Source organism: Poecilia reticulata, linkage group LG20 (assembly GCF_000633615.1).
Source record: "Poecilia reticulata strain Guanapo linkage group LG20, Guppy_female_1.0+MT, whole genome shotgun sequence".
Lineage (NCBI taxonomy): Eukaryota > Metazoa > Chordata > Actinopteri > Cyprinodontiformes > Poeciliidae > Poecilia > Poecilia reticulata.
Genome location: NC_024350.1, coordinates 1,401,683 through 1,424,105, shown reverse-complemented (window position 1 = coordinate 1,424,105; position 22,423 = coordinate 1,401,683). Strand labels below are relative to the sequence as shown.

The following is a 22,423-nucleotide window of genomic DNA, read 5'->3' as shown; positions in this document are numbered from 1 at the left end:
TTCCTGGAGGGCAAAAAACTGCTAGCTTACAAAAAATATTGAAGGAGAGGGAAGTAGGTCAGTTATGCTAGCTTATCTTTGACAGCTGTAACATTGTCAAGGCAATGGGTCTGTGTGTAGCGTAGCTGACACAAAGAACGAGAAAAAAAAAAGATTATGTGTACTTTTGAGTTATTCCTCATCGATTTTTCTTTATTTTCCCTTTGTTGTGGCACACTGCATTATATTAATGATACCTACATCGGCAGGTTTCATTTTATTAACAGAATTGTTCCATCGTGGCTAGGGATGGCATGCAAAACATTAGTCTTTTTGCTCTCCGGCGTTGTGTGGCGTTATGTTATTGTTTCCAGATGTGAACAATAACATCAAGATGACTTCCTCAAACCGAGCTTTAAAATGAGGACGACTTTGAATGTGGTAGGCAGGTTCAGTCTCATCACAGTTCATCACAACCCGGGTGTCCAGAAGACCAGAGTTGGGTAACTAGTTACATTTACTTGAATAATTTTTAGGGGAAAATAATAGACTTTTAAGAGTATTTTTATTATGCTGTACTTTTACTTGAGTAATTTTATCATTAAGTATCGAGTTTACTTGAGTAAAATTTCTGGATACTCTGCCCTCTGTGAGAAACTTCACCGAACGAAGCAGCTCATTTTAGCCAAAACTTCACCAGATACACACCTGCTGTTTCTGTCAAAGTTACATAAGTTATATATTGAAAGAAATTGATTTGCAACACTGATTCTTTTGCTGGATCTGTTATTTATACATGTCTTTATATTTTGGTCTGTGTAGCAATTTCATTCTTAAATATGAAATAATTGATGTTTTGATCAGTTACTCGGTACTTTAGTAACCTTTAACCAAATACATTTTTATCCTTACTTAAGGAATTCCTTTGACAGCTACTTTTTACTTGAGTAACAAAAATGTTCTGCTCTGACTTAAGTACAATGATTGGGTACTCTACCCACCTATAATTGTCTCTAACTTGAACATAGAAGTAAGTTCACTCCACTCCAATGGTCTCCAGAGTCATCAGATCTCAGGCCAGTGGAGGATCTTTGGAATGTTTTGGAACAGTATACAGATGTATAGCTGACACATCTGTTGCAATGTGGTTTAAAATCTCCAAGGAGCATTTTCGACACCTCGTTGAATCACTGCTACAAAGATTGTGGCAGTACTAGGGCGAAACAGGGGTGCAACTCAGGCATTAGCAAGGTGTATCTAATAGAGGCTGGAGAGTGTAGCTGTGTCTGCCCAGGGCAACTGAGTTATGGCTCAATTGATCCCAAAGAAAAAAAAGGGAACCTCTTGGCTTTGCTTGGGTTAATGAATCTCCCTTGCGGTTGTGAGGTAGCGTGGGAGTCCTGCGAGGTTAGCCCAGAGATCAGCATGACTTTGGGCCCCAGTACAAATGTTAATGATGTTTTTCCTGGGCCCCAAGTGACCGTTTGTTAGACGGGGACTTGTTAATGCCCGAGATCCGCTGGAGCTGGAGTTTTCTGACAGCTGACAGCCAGGTTCCTTTTTTTTCTCTCTCCCTGCTAACTCTCCTTGGACCTCACAGAGCTGTCCTGAGTTCATTGTTAAGGTATTTGCACTTGTGTTACCCGGAGGTGTTTTGACATGTTGTAGGTGACATGTCCTCCCCCCAACAACAAGCTGTACTCTGTCAGAACCAGAAAAGAGAAACCCGAGGAAACTGGCCAGACGTTATAGTTGTGGATGCAGCTGAAGAAAAAGCCCTTGTTCTGGGGTTTTCTGCAGAATGGCCCCGGCTTATAAATGGTCTGATTAAGGAAGCTAACCAATTCTATGAGGCTTATACAGTCTGTCATAGCGTTATTCCATTGCTTCAGATTGCATTGCCTTTGTAGAACCATATCAAGCAGACATTTATAGCGGGAGGACAGATTATTTCCATGGGAAAGCTTCAGGCAATATAACTGTTATATTGTTAGACCGCCGGTTTGTCGCCTTCTCTTCAGCTTTGCGCGGAGGACTAATGTTCTCGTTTGACACTGGCGGATTGCTTTTTCTCTGTGCCTGAAGAAAGAAGGCAGCCTAATATGTTTGGGTTGGTGAAGCGAAGGTCGTTGAGAATTACATTCTCCCCCTTACTCTCCTACCCCCTTTTCTTTCTTTTTTTTTCTTTTTAATTTCCCCACTGGATTGGCAAACCGTTTTCACTATTAGCGCTGTGGTAGGCTGCTCACCATGTGTCCAAATGTGCGTGTACTTATCGGTGTGTGCGTGTGTGTATGCGCGTGTGTGTGTGTTGTGCCTTCGCCCACCAAGACCCAAAGCAGACTTGAAAGCTAAATAGTTGCATGGCTCAACTGGATTGTATTGTCAAGAGGAAAATGGAATAGAAGTCATAAAACGTAAGCATCACCTCACATCCACCTGAGAAGAAGAGTCTACATTTAACTTGAAAGGTCAGGGGGAAATGGAGCAGTGCCAAAAACACCCAAACTGTGATTGTGTCTGGGGCTTTTGCTAAGTGGGACAAGACCACGAACTTGTTTTATGATCCCAGATCAAGGTTGTCGCACCCCCAAAAAGGCCTTGAAGCGATTACCCACAGGTGCTTAGAGCGACAGATTGGAGCTACATTTAGCACAGCTGGCAATGGGAGAGATTTTCGATGGCATCGAACCGCCCAGCCCCCTGTAAACGCCTTCCAGATGACGAGGGCCCGGATGGACCCGCATTTAACCGAGCTGGGGGAGTGTGGACGCACCGGAGCGGGGCCGTTGGAGTTCTGGTTGGCGCGCCGCTCATTTAGGCACAAATAGAGATATTTTGAAGAGATAGGTTCCCATCATTCACAGCGAGGACCCCCCCCTTCTTCCCGAAACGGTGCGTCTCTCTTCCATCTGCCTTCCATTCCCCCCCGCTGCGTCGCCTTAACGAGGGCCATCAGAGCTGATGATACGCCGGAGTGAAAAAGCAGTAAACAACTTCTTCTTTGATTGGTAAAAAAAGAAAAAAGAAAGAAGAAGAGTGATGCTACTTATCTGCGAATGCCAACACACCATTTCGCCTGACACAATATGCATTTTTGACACTCGGCAGAGCTCCCCCAGCTATACTAATGCGGCCTGCTCTTCTCGTCTCGGTGATGCATCTCAGCATCAATTTTTCAAGGCGTCTGGCAAAGCTCGGCTTTTGGCAGTTGCAATGCGGGGAAGGGTGAGATAGCTGCAGAGACAGAGGATCTGAGGTGAATTATAAGTCTGCTGATAGACCAGAGGAGGGCTACGGGAAGATTAATGCTCTCTGCTGTGAGCCAGGAGACTCAAAAAAAATTCATACCTACTACTTCTGCTCAATCATTTGTGGCTGGAAAAAAAAAACTCAACTTCTATTCAAAATAGATGGTATGACATCACTCTAACAGGAGCCCAGCAAATGAGTGACTTCCTGGATGTTTGATCACAGCACAGGGGAGAAACACACTGTAAACAACGTGCAAAACTAGTGTTTTCTTTCACGGAGCCGTAGCTGATAAAGGGGGAGGTGGAACAAAGCAGTGCCTGTGGAAGCTGAGCGGGGCTGTTTCCACAGCTGGTGGCCTGATGAATTAGGAGGAAAAAGACCTGGACTGAAATCACAAAATAATCACAGGAGAAACATGGAGACACCAAAAAAACAACAGAGCAGGGCAAAGATTCCCCAAGAAACGCAGATAGATTTCTAAAAACAACAAAATGAATATGGATGAGGAAAATCAATCATATGGTTTCTGACGTTATATATGAAAGGAATTTCTCCACCTTAAATATGACATCCACTTTATGGAGTGCAGCAATACCTGCTGTTACTGCTGGTATTGCAGCAATACCAGCAGTAATGTTCTTAGGGTTGTCTTACCCCGACACCTCCAAACATTCCTGTCACCAAGCGGCTCAAACTTTGTCACACCTGACAATAAACAGTTTCTCCTGAACACAACTGGCTTGTCAGTTTTCAAGATTTAGTCAATCTTGAAGGTGTCCATTTTAGAGTATGGGGTCTTCTGTCTTCCCAGTGCTAGACTCAGAGTCATGGGACTGGTGATAATCCAGTATAATCTCCACTTTCATTAATTAAAACTGGGTCCTTAAAGGGGCAGCATAATGTAAAATCAACTTTTTGAGCTTTACATCATGTTATGGGATTGTTTGATCTATAGTCTTATAGTCAATGGCAGCGGTTTGTATTTCTAATCACTGAGTTTTAATAGAGTGTTGGTGTCTTTTAAAGTTAGAGACTTCACATTTGAAAAATTATGTATTTATTCGATTTTAATCCAACCAGCGCTTTAAATGTTTTTTGATCGGCAAGTTTTGCATTTTGAACTTCTATTGGTTGAAGCAGTGGCATTTTAATGCCACCCCCTCTTGTTAAATATTAATGGTTGGCGTGTTGTTGTTTTCATTGAAACACCTATAAAGATCTGAATCTTAAAAACCCACGCACCACACTTTGAGACATTTATTTGTGTTTGTCTATGGCATGAAATCCCAATAAAATACATTTAAATTTGTGGCTGGAGGGTGAAAAAATGTTATCTTATTTTGTGGTGAATCCTAAATTACACAAGAATGTTTTGGAGTCGAGCTGAACCGAGCCATCTCCTCGGTTTCTGTTCCACCGGGAGCAGCGGCGCTTTTTTGTCCTCTCGTCTTGCTACCTATAGCTTCTCATCTCGCCTTAATATTCATAACCCCCATTCCCATTTCCTCTAAATCCCTTAACCCGTAACAAGACTTCCATTGCGCAAATATTATTTTTGAAAATTTAACACAGGTGGAGGATAATAAAAATAAAAAATAACGTGTCAAGTCCTGTGTGTTGATGCATGTCAAACCGCAACTAAATGATTCGCTGCCATTCAAAGTGTAAATCACGTTTTGGTGGGAGAGAAAAAAAAAAGCCATGCATTAAGTGAGTTCAGAATCACTAAGGAGACTTGATGTTTTGACAGTAATTTGGGAATCAGGTAAAACTATGAAAATAGGCCCCTATTGCCTGGGGGCGCTCATTTTCTGAGAAGACAGAAGGAGATGTGTGTGTGCGATGTGTGTGTGACTGAACGTGACCACACACCTGCTGCTTGTTATTCTCCCATACATCAAAATTAATCTCTGCTTGACTGTCTTTGAATTGCAGCTTATTCATCTGCTCTCTGATGATGACGGAGGTGACGGTCATGAGCATTTACGCTGGGAAAATATTCAATAAGTACCCGGCAAGGCTGGAAACATGTCAGAAATTCACATTATGAGCAATTAGAAAGAGTGGAAACCTAAAACCTACCAAAAAAAAGAAAAGAAAAAGAGAGCTTTCACTCAGAATGAAAACACGGCATGGAAAAGTTGTCTCTACCTGTCCTTCAAACCCACGCGCGCACACCGCCATAGGCAGGCACTGGAGTGAAAACCGCAAATCAAAAGCGTTTATTGTGGACTTTTAAAGAGAGCCCGAGAGCGCACACACACACCGATATCTCCACAGCCTGTTGGGACCACCCTCACTGGCTAGACCTTCGGCGTTTCTCCTTTAGCAGCTTAGGTTTTTGCACGCCAGATTCCTCGGACGTGTTTCTGTGCCACGGCTCGTGTCCCTGCAAAGCTCACCTCGCTTACTTCCAAACTCCACTCTGACTTAATTAAATGTAATCCCATTCCATAGACGGGAGTCTGATAATCCGCTTGAATGAGATGCTGAAGTGTGTGGATTATAAATACCTGTAACGTCTGCTCTTTCTAAAAACAGAAAACGTAATTAAGCTCCAGCCCTATATTTTATCCTAAATGTGTTAGGAATGCTGTGAGTGTGATCCGGTGGTTAGACTGGATCTGAACAACTACTTAGCTTGAATTTGGTACTTAAAGGGGCAAAATCACCTGTGTTGAGCTTTACATCGTGTTATAATGTTATTCCCTCATAAAAAACATACCTGGAGTGTTGACTTGATTCTTTCATGCATGTTTGAGAAATCCTTTAATCTCCTGTGGCAACCATTCAGCTGTGTAAAACAACTGGGTGGACCTAGCTTTGCCTTTGAGGACAAAGCTCCAACTCAGAGCTTCAGTTTCCAAGCTGCTGAAGCCTCATAGAGCAGCCCTCCCCCTCTCAGCTCCTTCAGACTAGCCAGCAACAATTAGCAAACACCTGGTAGAACTGCACATCCATATAGGATAGCTCATTATAGGAGCTACTTCTCAGTGTAAAAAATGTTGTTAAAGGGTTATTGAAGGAAAGACGTTATGATAACTTCCTGAAGGCGGAGTTTCAGGAAGAGCAGGAGTTTCTTAAAGAGACAGAAACACAATTTCAGGGGGTTAAATTAAATGTATATAGCATTTTTTAACAACTGAAGGTAACATAGATACTTGATTGTGCTTTTAAACAGCACTGTGCACCTGCATAAACTGTCTCTTTAAAGTAGTTTGCTGAACCCTAACATCAGTGCTGATAGGAGCTGTAAACCTTCTCACTGTTTGTGTCTAGATTGTAATGAACGTAAATCGCCTCCCCACCTGTTCTGTTAGCTTTTACCCGAAGCCTCATTAGCACAGTGTTTTATTTCCACTACATTACTCACACAATATGCTCTGCAGCATGGTGTTTCTGTTTCTGTGTGTATACGTCAAGGCACTGAACTTCCTCCCTAAATGCCCGGTGGAGGACTGAAAAGCACAGCTGTCCTAACGGAGAGCAACACCATGTATGTTAACCCCACTTCTGAGGCTCTGTTCGCTCTGCTCCTGACAGGTATGACTACGTGGAGGTGCGAGATGGTGTGGACGAGAACGGTCAGCTGGTGGGGAAGTACTGCGGGAAGATCGCCCCCTCAGCGGTCGTCTCCTCAGGAAACCAGCTGTTTATCAAGTTTGTGTCGGACTACGAGACGCACGGTGCTGGATTCTCCATTCGATATGAGATCTTTAAGACGGGTAAGTTGCAAACTATGCTTTCACCTTCCTGAACTCCTTTATGTATCTGCGTTGTATTTTTCAATTAAGTGGTTCCCAATTTCAGTCCGTAAGGATCGTAGTTTTGCAAGTTTTAGACATCTCTCCAATAGAGTTGATTCAAAACATTGAATTGGTGCAACCTCCTTTTTGAAAAAGGGAGAAAATGGCTCCCAAACATGGAGATGTTGGGGATGAAACCACTTCTCTAATGTTTTAGATGTTTTTGACAGGGTGTTCTAGTCAGAAACACTGTAGTAGATGTACTGCACCAGGAGGAGGCAAGGTCGTTGACATTATCCACATCAAAATTCAATTAAACCAGAATCTAAGCATGGCTAAAGGAGTGCAAGGCTAGAAATTTTACCAAATGAATTGTAGCTCGTGACTTCTTTGACTTATTTAGCTTACATTTGAAGCCTTATGGAACGACTGTCAGGAAAAACCGACTGTTAGCATCTCAACAACTCTTCAGTGTTGTTGAGATGCAAGCTCTGAATTGGGCATGAATCAAGTGGGCTCCTACATCATGTTTTTAACAGTTTTTGGATGTCCAGTTCACATGGAAACACCATAAACAGAGATTTTGGAAATGTAAAAAAACAAAAAGAAAAACAAGCTATTTTTGTTTTTCCTTATTTGATTCCAAGTGTGAGCACAGCAGAAAGTATTTGTTTTGCCAGATGTCCAAGTTAACATGCACAGGGCCCTTTTGGTTCATCACAACGGGCAGATCAAAACTGCACTGTTGATCTACTTGTATATAATCCATCAAAATCACAACATTGAACTCCAACATAACGACCTGACGTATTAAAACAAATGTAATGGAAACTGCTGCAGTAAATACTTTATTTCCACTTTTGTCCGTTTGCAATCTCATTACAAGGCGCTGTGGTATCTTTTATAAGTTTAGAAGTTGGACTAGCAGTCTGAGTTACAGCTGAGTTGGAACGCAGTGAAGTTGGGCGTGACGTCCAGCACCAGATCCAGATCCCAGTGTTCTGAAGCAAGCGGATGCCACAAAAGACCGTTGAAGCCGCCAATGTGTCCGTCGCCGCATCTGCGATAGTTTGATAGAGTCTGGAAACTGGAGGAAGGATCTTGATAACGAAGGGAGAACGAGACTGTCTAATTTCATGCTTTGTTTGTGCTTTAGTCAAGGCGTCAGAGAGCCACATTATGCAAATGCAATATGGCAGGCAATATGCTTCTTTCAAAACAAATGAATCATGGGCCCATATGTTTCATAATTGTAGCAGGGTTTTTTTTTTCTTTTCTGGTGTGAAATATTACACTATAAGCAAAGCTATAATTTGCTGAGCAGTGATTGAACAAATGTTGTTAAAAGTGTTGTTTTTTTTCTCTTCTCATCAGATGGCAGTCAACAGGGGGGCGGTTTGAAGCAAAGCTGGAAAGCCAGTTGAGGGAGAAAGGACAACTCGGTCCGTTTTAAGCTGACTGAGTTGTACTTTCCCAATGTTTCATTAAAAAAAAAAAAAAAAAGCAGAACTTGGCCTATCGGCTCAAATGTTACGAGGTTACGTCTGTCTTATCAGAGCACAGCAGAATTGGAAGAAGAATTTCCTGCTGATAGGCGGCCTTCCTTTGTTTGGACTGGCAGGAGATGAAGGATGAGGAGAGCCTTTCCAGAGTGACTAGTAAGCAGACAGGTGGTATAGTCTTCACTTTCATTAATTAACCTTAGCAGCAGTCTATGGGGGAAGGCCCCCCGTGACCTCGGAGACTTGATGAATAGCCCGACGAGGTTCCTCCTTCGTTTTAATCCGTGTGTTTGAGTGGCTGGATTTGTTGCGCGTCGTCGCCGCGGCAGCAAGGCAGCTGGCGGAGTGCGGGGCCATTTAGGAGATCAAAGCGGCTCTCTGCCCAGACATACGCAAACTCATCTGCACGCGCTGGTCCATTCCAGCTCCCCTGCCGCCCCCCTCAACCTCCATACAGGCCGGCTAAATTGCTACATTCTTTTCACGATTAGCTCGGTATTCCCCGGTCTCCCCTATTAGCGGTGGCTGATTAGAAATGAACCGTGTTGGGGCGGGAGTCCTTTGACGAAGCAGAACACGCTCTCGAGCAGCTTGGATGAGAAAATAACAAATCTAGCTGAAAATATGCTACAACAGAGACCGGAGTATAAATAGTTGGAGCTTGAAGACAAGCTGTGCCTTTTTCGCTGATTGAACCCGAAGTCGAGTCGGGAGTTCGGGGAGGATGAGGAGGTGAGGGAGGGAGATGCAGGCAGAAAGCTTTTCATCTGGCTCTTTCGCACCCAGCACTCTCTGCCCCCCTGTGGAGAGGAGAGCCACGGGTGTGCCATTGCTTCCTTAGTGGATCCACACCGTCGTTGCGCTTAGAATTTGCTCGGTGTTTTGACTGCGGCGGTGCTGGCTCTACCTCCAAAAAGAAGGGGCTCTGAGATCAATTAGCAGTTCTGTTTGTTGGAGTCAGAGAGAGAGGCACAGAGAGAAAGGGAAAACGAGAGAGAACCAACGCAGAACGGGAGATACAAAGTTAGCTGATTAGCACGGCTTATCAACAAACACAGGGTATTAGCTGGGGAAAAAAAAAACACATTGTGTTGGCTAACACATGTAACGTTAATGATGAGACACAGATGCTCTGATAACAGATAGAGGAATGGGAGGCTTGCACTTGTGCATGTCAATGAAGGAAAACACAGAGAACGCCGGCTGTTTATTGCCGTGATTATAGTCCCAAAGAGTTAAACTCCAGCAAAAGGTCACACGGAAGATAAATAAACCCGCAAAGCAAACATATGTAAACACACATCTCCTTTGGGATCATGTGCCAGCTTATACAAGTATGTTTACATGGGCACGCTGACCCCACCAAAGCCATAAACTAAATACACTCTCTCTCCCCGTCCCGTACACACACACTCCTGAAAATGCTTGGCGCTCACCACTCTGGCTTTTATCAGCTGCGGCCTGCAAAGTGTTTAATTGGAAGGGAACAGGTTGTTTTGTGGCTCCCTTTGGCTGCTTCCACATCACTTTCTCTACCCCTCTCCACTCCATGGTCCCATCCAGCCATCTTAATTAGCACGGGCTATTTATTTTATAGCCTGCAAATTGGCAGCAACGCTTCACTGGCTAAAGAGTGGCAAGAGTAGGAGAGGAGGGGAGGGAATGAGATGCATGCAGGAGTTTTTGAGCTGAAATGAGTTGCCTTGGTTGTTTTTTTTTTTGTTTGTTTTTTTTTTTTGAAGAAATAATGAAGTAAGAATGTCATAATTAAGATTTGTAACTCCCAAACTATTGTTCTTCATAGGGTTAGAGTTATGCCGGACAGCCTCAATGTGCTACTACAACACGGGGTTAACTTGGAAAACTTGAAAACATCATGTTACCTACAACTAACAAAGATGTACCATATGTTTCTCGAGATTAGTCTTATTCGGAAATCCATTGAGTTCATGTATATGGCAAAATTTCACAACAAAATGTCCATTGCAATAACCAAAGCAGATCCAAATTATATGCTAAATATAGTTTCACTCACGGCAATCCCTCATGCTCAGAATCCAGATGGCAATAGGGAAAAATAATTCTTTCAGTAGGAAGAAACCAATAGGAAGACATGACTCATTAGTGGCAGCTAAAATGATGAGCTCCAAAGGAGTAGCATGAGTTCAAAAACATAGTAATAATGCATAGAAAACGCAGACAGCACTAGTGCCTTCAATGGAAGGCACTAGGAAAGAAAACAAGTTTAGCACAGAAGAACAAGATAAATTATATAAACCAGAGAAGAAAACATGGTCAAACTGGCAACAGTGGCTCTATTAGCTAAGACACGTCGGTGTCTTATTCAGGCATTAGAGCAACAAGACCCTTATACTTGAGAGTGGCTACTTGAGGAAATTGTGGACAGCAGTTTTTGCGGAAGAGCTATGGATCCAACACATTCAAATGACACAACTGCGCACAATTATGCTCTCACTGCTGTGTGAGCTCTAGTGAAACCAGCTGCAGATTGTCTGTAAAAAAAAAAAAAAAAAAACTACAAAACACAAAGAAGACAACAGGAAGTAGTTTTCTTTGTCATTGGTAACATCCGTGACTCATGTGATACAGAAAAAGTGCATAGGAAATAGATGTATTTCTTTTAATTTCTTAAGAAATAGATGTATTTCATCTATCTCAGCATTTTTTGAAATTGGCACAATTCTATTAAGCAAACTTATTTTTGTAATTTCAAATTGCGTAATTCTGTGGTGAATGGAAACGCAACTAGTGACTAATTCTGTTGGAAGTAGGTTCAACATGTCCCACTACAAAACAAAACTTTTCATTCAGAAATCTTGTTGTCATTCCACAATGAGGCCACTGCCATGTGTACAGGAGTGTATGGGGCACTTTGGGGCTTCGGTCAGTGGCACAAGCCCAGCAGCATCTGGCATGGTGACGCCAGATAACAAACTTCTTTGAAGCGGTGAGGAAGTAGACTGCACCCCAGCCTGTACCTCATCTTATCAGGCAGGTTTCCTCTCTCCCTCTGCTGAGGTGGGGTGGCCTGTCAGGAATGCAGTTTATGTGGTAAATACCATGTCGGCATAGCTGAGTCTCAGGATGTATGGAAGAGTGTCGGTGAGTGTAAACCTGCCTTCCCCCATCTGTTTCAGTGATTGGATCTCCACACGCTCCTGGTTAATGGTTGATGTAGTGCCGAAAGAGTTAATTTCCCACCAGCAATCAGGCCGTCTGTCAGTGTGACATAAGGGGAAAATGAACTGGAGGGGTTGGGAGGGGTATACGGACGTCATGAGGAATGGGGCTGGGTAATGATCAGCGAGGAACAACATGGTACATAAACAGTGGTGATTTCCTTTGCAGTCCAAGATCAACACCATCACCCTGGCCAGAAACGGTGATTAGCTTGAAAAAGAACAACGTGGGGCCATTGAGAAGGAAGGAAGGAGGCAGAGGGAACGACTATAAAAAATGTCACATTTAGTACCACTTTCTTGACCAAATGTTGTTCCTATGATTAGTTCTGGTCCACCTTTCAGCAACGGTTTAATGGAGTCGAAGAGAAACAAGTCATCAGGGAAGCCAGTGCCTGAAAGACACCCCGCTCTCTCGGTAGCAAATTTATTGAAGATTCGTTCCAAGTCTCGAACACTTGCCCAGATTAAAATCAAAGCTTAATTATGTACCAGTCCCCAAGTTCAAACTTCACCCATTGAAAAGAGTCTAATCACTCACTGAGTCGTGTCGCAAACGGCACTTTAGGAGGGCGCTAGTAAATGCACGCTCAAGGTCACTTCTCTTTCCTTCCTTTAGCGTCCGACCATAACTCTGGCTGTTTGTTTAGAAGAAGTGCTTGGACTGCAGACAAAACTATTGGTTTTCTGTTGCAGATGTATTTACAAAAGCCTTTTGCTTTAACCTTTTTCCCCATGACGGCATGGAGTCCGCCAGGAGAAACAATGAACAGTGAGCCAATAAAACAACACAAGGTGAGACAGAGATTAAGTTTGGGGGCAGGGAGTAAGAATTCAATTGACCCTTCAATATATTTGTCTCCAGAAGCTCCCTGTCAACACAAGCTGTGTGTGTGTGTGTGCGCGTGGGCGTGTGTGTGTGTGTGTATACACAATACCACAGAAAGGCATGACTGCTATCAGTAAAAGCCCCCTCCATATCCCCACCACTGATTGTAGCACAAAGCATTGTGGGTGTAGTAAAGAGAAGCTGGGGAGTTAGCCCCTCCCTTACAAGGAAGTAGTAGATAAAAGAGATCTGCCAGATGATAATCTGCCCAGTGGGAGCAACTGGAGTATTCTGTCTGTCTGGCAAGTCCATTTTTGTTTTCGTTTGTATACAGCCAGGGACACTAAAGCTGTCAGTAGAGAGGTTTGCCCTTGGCTTTACCTCAGTCATGATAATTCAGTAAGAAGAGAGAAACCGCACAGTTGATCTGGATCAATGTCTTTATAAAAAATGCAAGACAAGTGATGTGGGACAAGGCAAAAGGGACAAACAACTACAAATATAAGCAGGTATTCTTATTTGGTTAGGAATACTTGCGTTGAGGAGCTGCACACAAAAAAAAGATGATTACCAATGTTAAGACCCCACAAGAATGACATGGGTTCAAGTCCTGCCGAGGGACGTTTTATGAGAATTTTGCATGTACTCCATGTGCTTGTGAGGATTCTCTCCAGGTACTTAAATTTTATTTTACAGACTAAGAATACACATGTCTGCATAAATGTTTGGTTGCCTCACATGTCACTTTGAGGGTGTCACAACCCGAGTAGAGAGGGTAGAGGGAGAAGGACGGAACTGAAAAGTCATAGGTTCCAGCTTATTGAACATTTAAGGTAATGTATGGGAGTTCTGTGTGATTTGGGTTTTTAATGGTGTTTTCACACTTGATACTCCCGTAGACTTTGCTTGATTGGAGACCAAAATTGCAGCATTTGCTACATTTTCAGCTGGTGCAGTTCGCTTTCACACTGCATTGGGCCAAACAACCCAAACCCTTTGAGAAACCTGTTTACCTTCTCGCCTGTGGTGGTGCTTGCTTACTGAAGACAACCACATAAAAACCTCTGAAGAAGAGTTTTTGTTTACACAAAATGTAAACAAAAATGGAGTATAGCTTCAGATTTTAGCAGTTATGGGATTTCTCTTGGGTAAAAGATCATGAGCTCTTTCTCCCTCAAGCAGTAGACACCAGCATTTGTTTTAGGTATAGTTACCCAGTATGCTTTGTGCTGTTGTCAGCTTCCTGTACTTTTCCACTTGCATTTCCTTAATTCAAACAATTCCTGAGTTTGCGTTAACCGAAACAAGACCTAGGTTTTTTTTAGGGTTTTCAGAGTTCCAGTGTTCACATTCGTTCCTCTCCAAATGAACCAGACTTTCTAGGCAAACGAACTAGAGTTTGATTAAAGCGGACTACACGGGGCTGGTGTGGATGCACCCTTTGTAAGTAAACCATCCCCAAACCTCCAATCTCTTCTGTGCAGCTGTAAGTGTCAGGGTGCAGGCAAGTGAGTGATATTTAACGCCAATATCCATTGGAAATTCGACAGCTCTGAAGAGTACTCCAACTCTCCAGCAACGATTTTAACAGAATTGGCTTCCATCTATTGTTTTTTTCTTCCCCCACTACAAAACGTCTGACATTATCTCAAATGCAGCAAAGGTAAGTGCAGGACTACATCCAAGGAACAGCATCTTTCAGCAAAATCTCTCCATTTTCTTGAAGTAAATACAAGGGGGAAGCTGTGAAATTAATGGTACCCACTGTTCTCGAAGGCCACACTTTAGCTGCTGTGCTAAATGTCAACTCTTTTTCGAGTCAAAATGCTGCTTGCCATGGCTTTCAGCTTGGGAAGAAAGAAAATCAATATGGCTCTCCAGCCCCTCACTCACTCTGCTGGTGGACAGTCTCAAGTGGGCCTGATGGTCTTCAATTAGGAGCCGGGCAAGATGCTTGAGTGACGCTGGAAAAAGCAGTTTGCCACATTCATTTAAGCTACAGTGACTGCAGCACAGCGGCTCTATCCAGCGATAACTCCCTGCAATTTTGGTTTCTATTGGCCCCATCTGCACTCATAGCGCCAGCTGCCAGACTGGCATGAAAATGATGTTATCCTGGGTACATTTCTGCCGCTAATGGCCCCAAATAATTGCCCTGAATGACAGTACTTCTCCGTTTTTTTTTCTCCTGATGTTATGTGTATTTGCATTGAGCAAAGCTTGGACCCGGATTTGAGCCTGCAAATCCTAACCTCGCTTTCCCTTATGCTTGTAAAAATCATCTTGCAGCTGTTGGGAGTAAGTTTTTTTTTTTTTTTTGTTTACATGTCATTCATTTTCAAATCATAATTTTGTGCTCATGAGAGGCAGCTACTATGGGAAGCATGTTAACGTTCCTCATCAGCTGAAAGGCAGCTCTCTGGGGAGCTGTGCATAAATATTTTGACTTTCCTCCGTGTAAAACTGTGTGAGTGTGTGCGTTGATGTATGCACAGCCATTGCTCACCCTTCCGTCGTTCAGGCTTGAGCACCTCTCATGGGTTTTGCCGACATGTCTGGATGAGGGCTCATGCGCGCGTGAGACAAGGAGGAATTACGGCTTGACTCAAACTGTTTATTCGTCATTCTTTGACTCTGGTGATTGAGGCCGTTGACAAATGTTTACAGGGTTGGTCCAGATGTTCCAGGAATCACTGATTTAGCATACACAGTGGGATGTGGAGTGATGTTTGTCCAAAAAAGTGGTGGAGGAAAACAAAGAGTAACTCAGGGGCAAAGTTAAGAGATCCAGATGTGGCACCTTGTGAATAGAGCCATGAAGGTGGTCCAGCAACTTAGGGTCATAAACTGTTCTAGTCTCAACAGACCAGATGGGAAGCAGAGAAAGCTCAAACAAATCAATTTCACCATTTTGATGTGTTTGAGCTTCCCTTTTTCTCCCAACCTCTCATTGACTGTCTTGTTTTTTGTTTCTGTAGGTCCCGAGTGCTCCAAGAACTTCACCTCCAACAGCGGCGTCATAAAGTCTCCGGGGTTTCCAGAGAAGTACCCCAACAACCTCGATTGCACCTTCATGATCTTTGCCCCAAAGATGTCGGAAATCATTTTGGAGTTCGAGAGCTTCGAGCTGGAACCCGACACAACGCCCCCTACTGGTGTCTTTTGCCGCTATGACCGGCTGGAAATCTGGGACGGCTTTCCAGGAGGTGAGCAAAAAAGCAGCTTGTTGAAATGTGTTTTTGAGTTAATACTCGCAGAGTATTATAATTAACTCATCCTAAATCATCACACAGTCATAGTTACCACTAATGCCTGTTGACGTATATTCTACTCATTGCTTAGGAAACATTTTCCAGCCATTTAGAGGTTGAAGGTATATCAAAGTTTAGCCTGATTTCACGAATTTGCTAAATAGATTCATGTCAAGTATCTGAGTTATTTTCAATCATAAAATTTCTACTTATTCATTGAACAAGCTTTACTTAGTTATTACAATTTAGTATCAGTTTTGGAAAAATGAAGGTGTCACAGAATCTCATGTCACAAGATATTGCAATATTAAACACAACATATGTCATGTCATTTAAGCACTATTCATCTACTGTGACTTTATAACTTTATCTGGGGAAGTCAGTATTGTTCTTATTCCCAGAAATGTTTGAGACTCTTATTTTGGTGTTGGAAAGACAGTCGCTTTTGACTCGCCCTATTCTGCTGACGGGGTGAGCTAGTAAAGACGTCTCGTAGTAACAAAAAGCAATGAGGATGCTCCCACCACTTCTAAATGGTTTGTGGCAGCTTTCTTGACACTGTTTAAAAATAGGCGCAGTGAGTCAACAGCTGGTAAGCAATTGGAAAAGTTTCAGATTCATGAAACTTTCAATTGGTTTGTGAAAAACGCATCACAGAGACACTTTCCATGGTTTTCGAGAATTTCCTTACGACTGGAGAAGCATTTAAACACCAACTCGGGGGCATGAAAGTTTGTGGTTTGTGAGCCATTTGTTGAAGCAGAAATGCAGATATTGCCTTGCGTCTACCATCTATTCACTACTTGTGCCTCTGCAACATTTCACATGCCAATGGCCTTAGTACAAGCTGTTTGCTGGCACTGGTTTCCAATGCAGTTTTATTAGTAAAACGAGATTTTACCAAACATTGTGAACATCAAGGAAAAGGGATTTTTTTCTGCTGCAGGATAATACAGCAGAAAAAAAACAGAATACTGATTTCTGTTTCATTTCTTGAGAAAATGACCATCTCCGCACAGTAAGACAGCTTTACCCCGACCTGGTGGTCTGCAGACGTCTTTCAGACGTCATAAGCTTAACTTTAGTTATCGTTCAGTGCCAAACACTCCTTCTGTACTCTGAGAGGCAAAAAAGAGCCTCCCGCGCTTTTGTTTTTTATGTCACAGGCTGGCTGTGTGTGATAATGTTTTCGGACCAATACATTTGGGAGTTTAAGGTCTAATCTAGGATGTTGGGTCTGAGGGATTTTTTTTTTTTGTTTGACAATTCCGTTTCACAGGAAATTACTCAAAAAGGAATTTCCTTGGGTAACTTCCTTGCAATTCCCACCAATGGGGTAGAAAAAAAAAAAAAAACTACCCCAGCTTATTCATTCATTCAGTTAAACCGTTTCGGACCTGACTCGAACCAAACCTTGCTGGCATATGCTCACGCAAACATGCACAATCAAACGCTGCCCTGAAACAGTTTTCAAAAATCTATTCATCTTATAAGTCAGCGGGATGGGGCTGAGATGAGGACGAGGAGGGTTCAAAGCACTGCTTCCACAGCCTGAGATTAGTCTTTTAACTCGGCGAGCAAAATCACATCTTGAAGTTTTTCTTTCTGCCAGCGATCCCAACCCCGGGTGCAGGCGAGATGAAAGCCTGTCTCACCCATCTGTGGCTGAAACCTGAAAGAATTTTTAGATTTTTTTTTTTTATCTAGCTACACTTATCCCGGTGCGAATCAGTATTCGCTGCTCCGCGCGTTCTATGGGTGATAAGGTTGAAGTGTTAATCACAGGCGCCTTTTCCGGAGGGGAGTGGAGGTTGGGGAGTTTAGTTAAAGTTCACTTTTCTGAAGATGTTAACTTTGCAGAGGTGACCTTTTGATTCCTCGGAGCGCGGCTCGTTCGCAGGCTCTCCCCCTCGAGCTTTCGCGTGTCTCATTTCCAAGGTTCGCGCCTGATTGAGAAGACTTGTCAGAGGGTCGAGGAGAGAAAAAAAAGAGAGAAAATGTCTGGTTATTATCGCCTTCTGAGACATAGTTTTTACAGAAGACAGCAGGAAACATTTTCTCCTGTCCCCTCTAGTTATTAAAATTAACTGAGGACAGTGGGAGGATAAAACAAACGAGATCTCCTTTTGTCCGACAGTGGCAGAAACTTGTCACGAACTTCTTCTTCTTTTTTCCTTTTTTTTCTTCTTCTCCATAACACCCTTTGAAGGTTGCTGTGCGTGACAGATAGCGGTGTATAAAAATAAGCCATGGGAGGAAAATAGAGTGTTGCCTTTTGCCAGTCGGTTCCTGTTGTGCCTGCCAGATCAATAGCGCATTAGCACAGGAGGCATGCTTGCTGCTGGAGTGTGCCGAGATTGGAGATGTCCGGGCAAGCAGCCGGGGATTCACACCTCCTTATCCCCCCTCCACACACCCTTTGCCTCTCAAAGTACACCTCACCGGACAGGCGCTGGCAAAGAAAAGAAGAACCTCTGGCTTTCTTCCTCTTCCTCGCAGAAGGCAAGGCGCAGAGTTTATGGCGAGGTTCTTTAAAATTTCATGCCGCTGTGGAGTCATGCAGTTAATCCGGTAGATAGGCTCTTCTTCTTCCCCTTTCCTTTAGCCCAGGTTTTACTGGGCCTAAATGCACACCATATTCCCTCAAATATATACCGGACACCTGGTTTACGAAGATTAATCTGATCCGTCACACCACTGCCCCATAAGCACCTCCCTCCCTTGCCTCGCACCCTCGCGGCCTGGCCTTTGCCTTTTATGTCGGAGTTGTGCTGGAAGTGGCATGTTTTGGATGACAGGAGGCCTTGGGGAGGCAGGACTGTCACTCGCCGCTGATCACAGCATTACTAATCGCAGATAAGCTGCAGGTCCCCACGCACTGACAGGAACACACATTCATAAACGGGCATGGATCACGGCACACATCAAAGGACTGGAGCAAGGTCGCCGTGTTCTCTCGCTCCCCCTCATTCCTATCGCTCTCCCCCCCAGGTTCCTCTCTCGTTATCTCTGTCTCCCGCTAAAACTTTCTCGCCAATCTTCCCCCATTCTTCTCAAGCCTCTGAGTGGAAGGCGTACTTCTTTCTCTTTTATTATTGCTCTCTATCTTTTTAATACTCTTGTATTGTCCACCGCTCTGCCTCTACTTGTTTGACTTCCTTTGCAAAACCAGCCGGGCAGTGGCCGTCAAAGAAAATTAGTCTGGGGTTCCTGGTATTTACAGCCGAGCAAATAGACGGAGATGGTGACCTGGCTCCACACCACAGGTCACCCTTCTTTCTCTTTGTGTCCGGCAGGCAAGTTGGTCTGGAATGCCAGGAAGTTTTTCTCATTCCTCTTTATGGGGTCAGTGCCATACCTCACTGACACACTAGTTTTCACACCTCAGTAGGGGGGAAGTTACTAGTTAAACCCATGTGTGACATGGCTGAGGCAACCCAACAAATATTGAGTTAGGCTAAGTCTAACACTAGCTGTGTTTCTATTGACTATAAAGCTGCGCAATTTGAAGTTTTTTGATGGAAGGTTTTTGTTGTTAGGCTGAGATTAGTTTTTTTTGGCCGAATCGAAATTGGTTTATTATTAAAACTGCAATGGAAACGCATCTTTCACATCACACAAGTCACAAGATCAACAAGTAGATGTTACCACTGGGGGAAAAGATGACAGAAGGTGGTAGGAGGATGATGGCACAGCATATTTTTAAAGGCTTTTTGCCTGGAAAAATTTACTTTTTGAATTTCTACTGAATATAAAATTACTCAATTTGACATTTTGAAAGTAAGTTTGCTTAATTTCGAAAAAAATTAGCAATTTTGTTTTTTCCAATTTCGAAAAAATTTGTTTTTGCTGTAAGATTAGATGTTTTTTTTGGCCGTATAGAAATCGGTTTATTTAGCTTTTTTTTGCATGGCACGACTCATGTGACCAACAACCAGATGTCACCACTGGCACGCAAACCACGAAGAAGACGACAACAGGAAGTGGTTGAAGGCCTGTGGCGCAGCATGTTTTTTTTAAAGACTTATCATGTGAACAAGCTAATTCATGTGTTATTTTTATTTTTATTTCATATTTAATGGAAACAGCGCATTTGCAAAAAAACACAAAACTAAACGAAAAACATTTTCTCACACTAGTGTAATAGTGACAAAGTTTTGTGCATAATTGTAATGTCTGTGGTTTTCTCTCACTTCCTTCTGCAGTCGGGCCTTACATCGGGAGGTACTGTGGTCAGAACACCCCCGGCAGGATCATCTCCTACACAGGCATCTTGGCTCTGACAATCAACACCGACAGCGCCATCGCTAAGGAAGGCTTCTCTGCCAACTTCACTGTCCTCGACCGGACCGTCCCAGAGGGTGAGCTGGCTCAATAACGAAGAAAGAGGAACCCGTTGACATAACTGTAAAAATTCTGGCGGCGATGAAAAACAAGCATTATATAAATCTTTTGTCTCATTACTCATAGCTATACTTTTATTGCATTCTGTTCAGATTCATTAACACAGGGCGAGCTCCACACTTCTTATGAAGCTTCTTAAGCTCATTAAACAAGGAAAAACAAAAACGTCTTTCACTTCTACTACTGAAATTTTAATGGCTTTAATATTCAACACCTTCTCAATGTATTGAATAATGAGAATATGGACTAATAAGACAACCGTCGAATTTGTGGAATTTATCTGTTTGTGTTGGGAAGATTGGTCATTTTTTGATTTGCACTTCATTAAGCAGAGCCTGAATGTGTCCTAACAATCAAAAATCAAAACTTTTCATCCCTATGCATGGTAGGCAGCTTAGTCCACAATTATTTGATGCAGTTAACATAGCCTTGGTCAATAGTCCTTATTCAAGACAACGGGAAAGTCAAACTTTATGCTGATGATTTGTTACTTTTATTTCATACCTCTTTTTTTTACCATGTATGTTTCTTACTTAGTTAGAATTATTTTCAATGAAATTATTTAAGAAGGAAGTTCTTAAACCAGACCTGTATGACTTCCTTTTTAAAAATCTAAAAAGCAGTTTCACTTCCTGGTTAAGTACAAAAATCTAAAGAAAATGTTATATTGGTAAAACCTTAAACACAACGTTTGGTTGGCCACAATAATTAACTCAACCACATTAATTCAGTGATTAATTTGAACATGTTTTCTCTGTTATTTCAGTCATTTATCTCTTTCATCCCTTAATATTCTTTCATAGGGGCTTTTCCCTCTGGTTCTAAGACGGACTCACATAAACCCAAAGGGTAGAGTGAAATGGTTCTCCATAAGATCCACTTGTACTATTGTCTTTAAAGATATGGTGTTTTTTCAAAGCACCTGTGCAATCTCCCCTAAACTAAGTTTAAGTTTTAGATTCCTACGGCTCAGAAGACCAATAACCATTTTCGAGGCAGAAAAAACATACATAATACATCCAGAGAGGTTAAGGAAAGTTGAGAAGCTTAAACTCAGGCAAGGATGTGTAAAAGAATTGCAGGGGAGCAGATTAAAGCACCAGAGGAGCAATAATCCAGGCAGAAAGCAAATGTTGTCCAATTATGACAAATTGCCAGTTGCTGAACAGAGTTTAAGAGTTATTAAACGGATACCTCCCGCTTCTTCATTGCGCCGATGGCTCACGCGGAACACGTTTGCCTAGACGGTCTCTGTCAGCAGCTTGCCCGAGCACACACTCTTTTCACACACACCCCCAGGGCTTTTTACATGCCACATCGCTGTCATGGGGCTCGACCCCCGCTGACCCCATTTTGCAAAACGTTCCATCTAAACATTTCATTAAGGAAGACGAGCTCTGGTAAGGCTCATAAATCTGTCCTGCAGCCAGACCACCCCACACACAGGGACCCGCACCCACACACACATGCACACAGTCCATCTCTGAATAGCAACAGAGGTGGATGACTTTCAACAAGTCTACTAATCATCTCCAAAAGGGATTTTGTCTTGCCCAAAGGGGGAAAAGGGAGATGATGTTGAAGCACAGACAAAACAAGAGAAACAAGGCCTGCCTCCAGGTAACAAGCTGACCTGCCACTGCTGGTGGTTTTCCTAAAAGGCAGCTTGTGCAACGCAACTTTTTACGTTCGCCATTAGATGGGAGCGATTGACTATCTGATCTGCCATCGGTAAATACCTCAATTGAAGAGCGAGTTGCTTGGCTTTTGCATCTCAGACGCTCTGGAGATAGAAAGTCCCCAAACATCGTCATTGCTTTTCTAAGCTTGTACCAACTGAATCTTTCATAATCCCCTAATGCATAATGCACAGCAGATTTTTTTTTAATGCTGTTACGTGGCGAGGCGAAGGGTAGCTGAAAACCACTGATGAGATGTGATAAAGTGATGAAAAGAGGCCTTATCTTATCCTTTTTATTTTTGTTCCTTCTCTTGTATTTTCTCAGCCGTGCTCGGTAAGCCACATGATCAGATATAAGCTCAGGCATAACAAAACGCCTCTTTGTGTTTTCAATGATCTTTGTTAATAATGTTGGCTTAAAGAGATGTGTCTTTTTGTTGCTGTTGTTTTTTTCCACAGAGAGAAAGCGGGAGAGGTGCGAGACAGTTTATTAGTACTCTGACATACTTACAGGCATGAACTCACGCACATGCAGCTGCGCATTAAGACTGCAAGCCGTACACACGGTGACCCCGT

The 22,423-nt window shown here is 42.9% G+C and overlaps 1 protein-coding gene across 1 annotated transcript in view; it reads left to right on the top strand.

Moving 5' to 3' along the window:
* The window catches only part of nrp1a (neuropilin 1a), a 154,415-nt gene that overhangs the window by 94,468 nt on the left and 37,524 nt on the right, over window positions 1-22,423 (top strand). The window contains exons 5-7 of the mRNA XM_017301757.1: window positions 6,778-6,959; window positions 15,490-15,717; window positions 19,968-20,123. Of these exons, the coding sequence (XP_017157246.1) occupies window positions 6,778-6,959; window positions 15,490-15,717; window positions 19,968-20,123 (566 nt within the window). The remainder of the gene's footprint in view (window positions 1-6,777; window positions 6,960-15,489; window positions 15,718-19,967; window positions 20,124-22,423) is intronic.